Source organism: Scylla paramamosain, chromosome 35 (genome assembly GCF_035594125.1).
Source record: "Scylla paramamosain isolate STU-SP2022 chromosome 35, ASM3559412v1, whole genome shotgun sequence".
Taxonomy (NCBI): domain Eukaryota; kingdom Metazoa; phylum Arthropoda; class Malacostraca; order Decapoda; family Portunidae; genus Scylla; species Scylla paramamosain.
In genome coordinates this window covers 1,492,501-1,502,500 of record NC_087185.1, presented here as the reverse complement: position 1 = coordinate 1,502,500, position 10,000 = coordinate 1,492,501, and the positions used below count along the sequence as shown (strand labels likewise).

The 10,000-nt window shown below is 43.9% G+C and overlaps 2 protein-coding genes across 3 annotated transcripts in view; one reads left to right on the top strand and one right to left on the bottom strand.

Moving 5' to 3' along the window:
• Nucleotides 1-4,512, top strand: part of LOC135090395 (myc-associated zinc finger protein-like) — a 6,618-nt gene extending 2,106 nt beyond the window's left edge. Inside the window, exons 4-6 of the mRNA XM_063987149.1 lie at nt 2,259-2,397; nt 2,869-3,132; nt 3,448-4,512. Of these exons, the coding sequence (XP_063843219.1) occupies nt 2,259-2,397; nt 2,869-3,132; nt 3,448-4,496 (1,452 nt within the window). The 3' untranslated portion in view covers nt 4,497-4,512. The remainder of the gene's footprint in view (nt 1-2,258; nt 2,398-2,868; nt 3,133-3,447) is intronic.
• Nucleotides 4,513-4,636: 124 nt separating this feature from the next.
• The window catches only part of LOC135090526 (carbohydrate sulfotransferase 5-like), a 21,054-nt gene continuing 15,690 nt past the window's right edge, over nt 4,637-10,000 (bottom strand). For both annotated transcript variants that reach the window (XM_063987342.1, XM_063987341.1), the window contains exon 7: nt 4,637-9,794. In XM_063987342.1, coding sequence (XP_063843412.1) covers nt 9,065-9,794 — 730 coding nt within the window. In that variant the 3' untranslated portion in view covers nt 4,637-9,064. The remainder of the gene's footprint in view (nt 9,795-10,000) is intronic.

Here is a 10,000-nt window from a genome sequence, read left to right as displayed (position 1 = left end):
AGAGAGAGAGAGAGAGAGAGAGAGAGAGAGAGAGAGAGAGAGAGAGAGAGAGAGAGAGAGAGAGAGAGAGAGAGAGAGAGAATCACTCCCAATCATTACTACTACAACAATAACTACTACTACTATTACTACTTCTACTACTACTACTATTACTACTACTACCACCACCACCACCACTACTACCCTTAGCCTACCCTTACAATCAAAACCACAGCATCCCTCCCACTCTCCCCCCTCTCCCTCTTCCTCTCCCTCTCTTTCTCGCCCCTTCCAGCCGCGACACCCGATGTGGAATAAATTAGAGAACCATTGATAATATTTCCCGGATCACTTGTTGGCCGCCATTAGCTGATCGTCTTTTGTTCATCACGCTGCGCAACGGGACCACAAACCCACGAGGAAAATAAAAATAAGTGGGTTAATAGATAGATAAATGGATAGATGGGTAGATAATGATAAAGAAAGGAAAATTAAGATCTTAGTAAGTAAATAAGTAAATAGATTCATAACTAAATGAAGGTAAATTAGTGTGTGTGTGTGTGTGTGTGTGTGTGTGTTTGTCACTGGGTAAAAATATTGGAAACTGAGGAGGTAATAATCTTCGGAGGAGGAGGAGGAGGAGGAGGAGGAGGAGGAGGAGGAGGAGGAGGAGGAGGAGGAGGGAAGCGTGATGATTATACAGAGTCCGTCACCACTACTACCACCACCACCACCACTACCACTACGACTACTACTACTACTACCACCACCACCACCACCACTACCGCACCAAAACATTCCCTTCACCACACCAAAACACATCCACCACCGCCACCACCACCACCACCACGGTCAGCCACCACCATCACCACCACCCCCCACAAGGAGTCAGCTGGTCTCGCTCAGCACGTGCCCATCAGCTGACGGTTTCCCACGCGCGTGCAGTGACACTATATAACCGCACGCGACCCGCACGCGCCACGCACTTGTACCACGCCCCTCAGCACGTGCAGGGGTTCCTTACGAGGACGAGAAGGCGAGGACGAGGCAAAACAAATCACAGAGAGGCGAGAACAAGGAAATTTCTGTCTTAGCAGCAGAAGAGGACGGCGAGAGGACAAGGAGACGAGGGCAAGTGGAAAACTAATCAGAGGAAAACGAGGACAAGGGAATCTTAACGTCTTAGGAGGAGGAAGAGGACGAGAACTGTTAAGATGAGGACAGACACTCCGAAAACACGAGACTATGATCACAGCAACGAAAACGAGTAGGGCAGTCACATAACACGAGAACACGAGACTGTTACCAAAGCAAGGACGAGAACAAGACGAGGACACAGTTGAGACAGTCTTAGAAACACGAAGACGGGGAGGAAGAGAACACAAACTCACACGAGGGCGAAAAGGAGACGAAAGAAAAAGAAAACGAGACTTTCATCACCGAGAACAAGCGAGGCCAGACCACCTGCCTGACAAGATTAGAAGCAGTGAAGAGCATCAGGCGAGATAAACGAGACATTTATATTAGAGATAGAACAGATTAGAGGAGTTTAGATGGTGAAGTGAGTTTGTATAGATGGTGAAGAGGGAGAGAAAAATTTTGAACTGTTAATGGATGTGAAGTGACTGACTGCATACTGAGTGATAAAATGGGAAAAAAAATGAATGATGGAGAGGAATGAATGAATGGAAAGGAAAATTAAAGGAACAGTTTCAGGAATAAATAGTAAGAGAAAAAAAAATGAAAATCTAAAGGAACGGTTACAGAAATCTAAGACTATATAAAAAAAAAAATCAAAGTCAACACGAGACAGATTTTTTTAAACTTCTTGAGAAAAAAACACGAGAAGCTAAAGGAACGGTTGCAGAGATAGATAAAAGAAAAAAAAAACAGTAAATTTAAAGGAACGTATTTAGAAATTCAGGATCAGACCACCCCTCCCCACAAAAAAGAAAGAAAATTAACACTAAAACAAAATTTCAGAACTTCAAAATAAGACACGAATGGCTAAAGGAACGACTTCACAAACTTAAAAGAACGAAGCAAAAGATAAACAAACTAATAAAAAAAAACAATAAATAAAACAGAAATAGAACAACTAATAAGAAAATAAATAAAAAAAAAAACACTCAATTCTGCATGACTGTGGGAAAAATGGTAGGCGAATATGGGCGTGAGTGGGCGGCCTGCCTCACCCAACCCGCCCACACGGACACCACCACTTGCCGCACCACACCCACGCCCACATCCACACCCGCAACCACGCCCGCATCCTACAGGCAGGTGGTGGCGGGGGCGGACCTCCCACGGGCGGCCTCTACACGCCCACATCCCGCCCATCTTCTCCTCCTTCAGCTGACGCAAGAAAATTTTGCTCCCAGATTTTCAGCTTCTACCGCATCGCCGCTGAAACTGCAGGTGTGTTTTTGTGTTTGGGTGTGTTTTTGGATGGTTTTTCGTATATTTTGGGATAACTGGGCTTGTATGGAGGTTTAAGAATGTCTGTTAGTGGGTTTTGGGTGTGTTTGTGTGTTTTGGGTGTGTTTGTGCGTGTTTGAGTGAATTTGAGTGTGTTTTGGTGTGTTTGCGTGTGTTTGGGTGTGTTTTGGTGTGTTTTGGTGTGTTTAGTGTTGTTTCGGGGGTTTTTTTTGGAATATTTAGTTTAAAAAAGGTCAATCATACAAACAGTAACTACACAAACAGGAACAGAAAGCAACAGGTAACAAACCAGCCAACAGCTAATCATCAACAAGTAACAGGTAGCAATCAACCACTGAATCTCGGTTTAAAGAGGTCAAACAAACAAACACAAACAATGACACGAGACCGTACAAACAAACCGTACAATTAACAGGTAACGAAGCAATCAACAGGTATAGTGATCAACAGATGTCACTCCACAGGTACGTGATGGTTACCTAGAGATAGAGGACGAGAATGTAGACGTGTCCTCGTGGCTTCCCTTACTCCCCCTGGCGCCTGATGTGCACGCCGAGGCCGCCACGCTCACCTACACGCACCACGAGGGCGAGGCGAGGCTGAGAGTGACGCTGACGAAGGAGGTGAAGGCGGGAAGTACGCCGCATCTCTGGTTCTCGTCTGAAGTGGCAGCGAATCTTGGTCTTCCTTTCCTCAACTTCTCACATGTTAGAGGTGCGTGTGTGTGTGTGTGTGTGTGTGTGTGTGATAGGGATTGGTGTTGGTTTGTGGGTGTGTCTTGTGTTGTGTTGTGGGATTAGGTGTTGTTTTGTGGTGTGTTGTGTGCTCTCTCAGTGTTATCTTAGACTAACCTATAGACTCGCTTGACGTAACATAACCAAACCTAGCATAGCCTGATTTAATATAGCTTTGTTGTGTGTGTGTTGAAATGTGACGATAAATTTTGTTGCCGCTATTGCTACATCGTCACCCCTTGCCTCACTCCTCTCACTTCCTAATCTCACCCTATCACTTCCTGTCCTTCCCCAGGCGGCGCGTACACCTGTCCCCAGTGCGAGCGAGGCTTCCCAGCACCCAACCCTCTCAAGCTACACCTGGCCGCCCGCTGCGACACCCTGGCCCCGGCGCTGATGTGGGCCCGCCTCTCCTGCCCACCCGCACGCCCGCCGCACAAGCCTTGGTTCTCCCCACTGCTTCTCCCTCTCGCCCCGCGCACCCCCTGCCCCGTCAGACCCTCCGCCTCACCCAGTGCTTCCCCCGGCGCCGGTAAGCCAGCATCGCCAGACTCCACCAGCTGCCACGGTCACTCCCTCGGGTCTAGTTCACCGCAGGAGGCACGCTCGGCTTTTAGAAGAGTGGGAGCGAGTGATGGTACAGTCAAACGCACTACACTAGTTTCACAGCACGCTGGGCCGTCACGCCACACGCACACACCTCACACACCCACAGTAAACCCGCTACTCTTGCCGCAGACGCCTGATAACTCCCTCTTCCTGCACCCTAGACTGCTACTGGGTGCTCTAATTCCTTCTCACTCCCCTCATACCACCTCACACCCTATTATGCCCACGATGCCGTTAGCAGGCGCAGCTCGGCCCCTCCTAGCATCAGGCAGCGTTGCAGCAGTGGACCCCTGTGCTGAGATGGAAACACTTGTCTCTAATCTGGGCAGGAGTCGACGCGGGCACCTCTGCTTGTACTGCGGGAAGGTGTACTCCAGGAAATACGGTCTGAAGATCCACATCCGCACGCATACAGGTTACAAGCCGCTCAAGTGCCGCGTGTGTCTTCGTCCCTTCGGTGATCCTAGTAATCTCAACAAGCACGTGAGATTACACGCTCAAGGGGAGACGCCCTATCGCTGCGACCACTGCGGGAAGGTACTCGTGCGCCGAAGGGACCTTGATAGACACGTCAGGTCCAGGCACCCCCAAGCAGTGCCGCCCAGCCGCCCACTCACTGACACGGAGACTGAGACTGACACGGAGGATGAGGAAGAGGTGGTGGAGGTGGAGATGGAAGGAGAGGGACTAAGACATGGAGAAAATTTGCAGGAACCTTCCACAGTGACGCAGTGACCAGAGAGAGAGAGAGAGAGAGAGAGAGACTTCACCAACTAACCTGTGATCAAAACATTGCCAAACTTTTTTTTCCCCAATATTTCTTCTATTTTTCTAAGTGCTTACCCTAATTAGTCTTAAGTAAACACAGCCAGGTAAAATAAGTTACTGATTTATTAACAAAGACATTATACACGGATGAATTGAACGCCCGGTACACACACACACACACACACACACACACACATTGAACAAAAGATATTGGTAACTAGTGATGCATTCTGAAACACATGGACCAAAAAACACACAAAAAAAAAAAAAAATGGACCAAAAACACAAAATTCAAACAGATTCCGGGACGTTGCATAATGATTCGGATAAATGTATGCATTAATGCATCCGAAATGAAAAGTGTACTCTCGTGAATGGCTGAAATAAATATAAATGTACATATTCCTACGTAAAATAAAAAGTACTACTAATTAATATAAACTAAAATATTACTGACAAGAAAATATACCGGGTTTTTTCCTCCATTCAGCTGTAAGGAGTTCCGAACCAAAGCCACCGGATCAAATTCTTTCCTTCACACAGAAGTTTCAAATTGCAATAAATAAACAGAAATAAAAAGAAAAAAAAATTAAATAAAGGGGATTGAATTAGTTCCTTTCAACATTCAAGTAGTTTCCGAACCAAAGACAAGCAAAACACGCCATATCAAATCATTCCCTACAAATAGTAATCATTTTTCGAGTAGTAATCAACACCACCACTGAAATCAAATATAGAGACCAAATTTCCTACTTTCAACACTTAAATAGTTCCTAAAGCAAAGATATACAAAATATAACGCATCATATTTCTTCCTTCCAAATTCCCGAAACCAAAATCGAAAAAAAATAAAATAAATAAATAAAAAAAAATTAAAAAAAAAACAGATCAACCGACTGCGCTTCAAAGTTAACGCGGTTGAATTTACCAATGAATCAGTTTGAACCAATCTGAATCATCAGTGAACTTACTTTTCTTCATTACCGTAACTTATTATCACTTAGCTCAACAATAAGATAAAAACGTCTTTCCTTACCCTAAGTTATACAATGAACGGAAAAGTCGATGGACAATTAATATTTTAAAACCATACGAGTCGTTATGGTTCGAAGCTCCGTAGTCTGGAAATATGTCCACTCATTTTAAGAGAGAAAATAAAATAGAAGACTAAGTTTCACCAGCTAAAACTCCTTATGTTTATGTATATGTATACACTCAAACTCATGAATAAAAAAATAAAAAAAGTCAGGAAATAAAAAAAAATAAAATAAAATAAATAAATAAATAAATGTTAGTTCCGTGTGGTACGAAGCCCCGAAAATTCCAGGAATGAACCGCGACGCCAGGAAATTTCACAAGTGGGACAGTAACACTTACTTTCATCCACCATCTGATGTTCCTCGGTCGTCTTGAGCACTTATAGACTTCCTCCACTTATTTAAGCACGTTGTAAGTCAGTTACAGACACACTGACGCGAAAATTACGATAAAAATTAAGGAAATATAAAGACCAATTCCAACACACGTGCTACCTGTACCTCACGCTGCCGGATTCTGTTGCTCAAAGACGTTCAAATGTCAGCCGTGAGAATAAAACACTGGAAGCCTCGAAAATTTGTACCTACTCCTTAAGTACACGAAATGATAGCAATAGTAGCTGAATTGATGTTTTTTGGATTATTAAGGATTCGGTAAAAGTTTTTGTCAATGTTAGTTGGTAGTTTGTGAAATATTTCTGGGTTTTTCAGTGTTTTGTTGTTCAAACGTAACATTTAAAATTGGCAAGCTGGAAAATATGTATCCCTCTAATAATAATAATAATAATAATAATAATAATAATAATAATAATAATAATAATAATAAAATAATGATAATAATAATAATAATAATAATAAGAATAATGAGTACTGATTGACATTCTATCTCTCTATCAATCTATCTGGCCTATAATATGATGCTTGATATGGTAATGAGTGAGAGGGAAAAAATACAAATGAAGATTCCACAGTAAATCATGAACCGAAATAAATGAAATGGGATAAGTGTGAATTTGATGACGCTTTGAGGTATAAAAGTACATACATCTACTAGTACACGCTGGAACCAAGGCAAAGAAACACTAAAGAAACACTCTTAAAATGAAATGAGTTTCGTCACTTTCTCGACTGACTTTCGTACCATTCGTTAAAACTATTGTACGAATAATAAATTCCCCCCTTACAATCATTACCAAACCAGTCACAAAACTTCTGCTTCTGTCTATGTTTCCCTACCAGTTCTCCCTTAATCAATTAACTCATTTCAGTTCGTATATACGTATCACATTTACTTATCACCAGACTCTGTATTACTGAAGGACGGAACAAGTATCTTTTTCTGACCATTTATAATTATCTGGCGCATGGGAAGGAGAGACGTAAGGAAAACAATGACTGAGACCAACACTTCATGACTGACTCAACTAAACCTCTCATCGCTATCACCTTCACCTTATCTCCTGACATTTCACTAGTTTATGGCTCCGTATGGACGTCAGGGAGCCTCACACAGGGTATTTGAAGTCATAAGGCATTGGCAGTCACGAGACAGGCACGTGGGAGGGCAGGGAATGTTAATAAATTGCGGTTATATAAGAATGACACGAGAAAGGCTACGGAAGTGCGTCAGAAACTGATGTTCCCTTGCCGTGCCTTCCTCCCTTCCCGGCGCCAAGAAGACATATGCTCCAAAGTCCGTTTTTTTCGTCTTTTCTCGTCTGCCACTGTGCATTCTGCCTCCCGCAGTGCATTTGGCAAGCCCCAGTGTTTATAAACTGTGGGCAACGTGCCGGGCTGGTCTGGCCTGTCCTCTCTAAACTAGGACACTACACTCATTATGCACTGGCTCATCCTTACGTCTGTTCTTCCTCCTCTTCTTACTCATCTTGCACCTCCATATTGTTTCCCTTCCTTATCTTTCTTTTCCCTTCACTCAATGTTGTTTTTCTCCTTCGTACTGTTCTTTTCTTCTTACTGTTTCTCTAGTGTCTGCTTCTCTTCTTTCTATTTTTAGGTCTTCATATTCTTTCCCTTCATTCAGTTTTGTATTTCCCCTTCTTACTATTCTCCCCTCATTATGTCCTCTCTCAACTCAAGTCTTCATTCTCTTTCCCTTCTTATTCTTGTCATTATGCATTCAGCCTTTCATCCCCTTCCTCTTGCTCCTCTCCCTTTTAAGTAATGAATCTAAATCTTATTCTTAATCACTCTCTTCCTCCTTCCTCCCTTTCTATCATGCACTGTCTTACTGAGCGTGTGCTTGCGATACTAATAGCACGTGGCGGTGTTACTGGGTGGAGAGCGTCGAGGCAGCCCGCCAGCGCGTCTGTCTGTCTGTCTGCTTGTGTCCTTGTCTCCCCGCCTGCTCTCCTGTCCGCTTGCTTTGTTTTCTTGTCTCTTTCTGTTTGTCTGTCTGCCTTTATGCATGTTTCTGTCCTTTCCTCTCCGCTAAACTCCCTTCCTGTTTGTCTGTCTATGTTTCTGACTATCTTCCTGTCTACTGCCTTTCTTTTATATCTGTCTCCATGCTTGCCTGCCTTCCCACCTCTCTGCCTGTCTCTGTGCTTCTCTGTCCGTCTCTGTCCTCCCCTGCCTCCCAGCCTGCACGTCTCTCTCCCTCCCTGTTTATTCTGGCGCCACACAAACATACACAGATCTGCAGCAGCATCCAACACTCATTAACTTTAACATATATGAGCTTGGAGGAATGGACTGTAGCCTAAGAATAATTAGTCCCATTTTTCACAGCCTAGGTTCACAGCTTCCCGCGGCCGAAGCTTCGGGGGTTCTGTTACTATTGCACTTGGTCATTCTTTTTCCCTTAGAGCCTATCAGGGCAGGGTGCACAATCGTACGGTATTCAGAAACTATCGAACTTTGAGTGTACGATATGAGAGAACGAACGAAATTTGTGGGCAGAACGTGTATGATATTTGATACGAGTGGATAAACTTGTGATTTTATGATTTCGTTCATTCGTCTCATATTTTACGATTGTGCATGATTAAAAACTATCGAACTTTTCAGTGTATGATATTCGAAACGAACAATGAGCGAAATTTATGTGAAATACGTATATGGCATTATTCTATACGAGTGCATAGTATTCATCTTGTGTTTCGTTCATTGGTTCCCATACTTTACGACCGTGTATGATTAAAAAAAACTATCGATATTTAAAAACGTAGAATGAACGAAGATTATTGAAAATACTGGATGACATGTACGTAGCAAATATATACTTTGTGCTTTCGTTCATTCGTCCATTACCTACGATCGTACATGATCAACAAACTGTCGAACACTATGCATGATATTAGGAACGTAACATGAAAGAACAATACTGAGAAAATACGCGTTGACAACGCCATACAAATGAACATGGTCCGTTCCTTATCTTTGCTTTCTGGGAAGTTAACACCATCATTAACTCGACAACAAAAACAACACTGCTAATCTTATCCCTGATGTGGCAATTCCAGCTAACTTGGCGGGACATCAGGGGGAGGAAGGGAGCACAAGAGGCCCTAGAATCTTATCCACCGTCACATTTTTAGTGGAATTAATTGTGAGGTACCCAAACTTTGCCATGACGGAACCACACGCCTTTTGCACGTCATTCAGCTTATCAGGCTTGAGTTTTGACGCCCAGTAGGTGACGCGTTTCTTCGACTCCCTTGAAGTACTCCACGGTTTGTCGTAGTTCTTGGTGGTGTGGGAGGCTAAAAATTCCTCCATATGCGGATCAAAGTCCAAGGTCAAGTGAGAGAGGAGTTCCCGCGTCTTGTTCACCGGGTTCAGAGACATATCCTCGTATCTCAACACGTAGAATCTATCTGGGAAGTCTCTCTGTAAATCCACGGCAGCTCTCAGGTCCTCGTCCATGTCGTTGCAGAGAAGACCAGGATCATTGCAGTCTGCTGTCTTGCACCACTTCACAGTATCAGTCCTTGAGTTGATGACGCCGCGCGGGTCCCGAACTAAGTACACAACACGGACGTTTAACTCAGGGTCTTGGAGGAGAGCGCGGACGAAACGAAGGCGAAGGCGTACCAACTTCATCGTCCGCCAGGGGAAGAGGTGGCACGCCTGGGAGAGGAAGGAATCGTTGAAGCAGAGAGCGTCGCCCCAGTCCTCGGAGCTGCACACTTTCCACACTAACTTGTTCCGCGTCAGGAGCTCCCGAACCTCGTGTGCTGACCGAAGATACTCGTCCTGTCCATCGTACCTGCAGAAGACGCGGTGGTTGTAGTGGTGGTGGTGATGGTATTAGTAGTAGAAGTGGTGGTGGTGGCTGGGATGTCATTAGTAGTAGCGGTGGTGGTAGTAGTAATGATTGTAGTAGTGGTGATGGTAGTGATTGTGGTTTAGTAGTAATAGTAGAAAAAACATTGCAGTCGTATTAACAGTAGAAACAAACCATTTTTTTTTTTT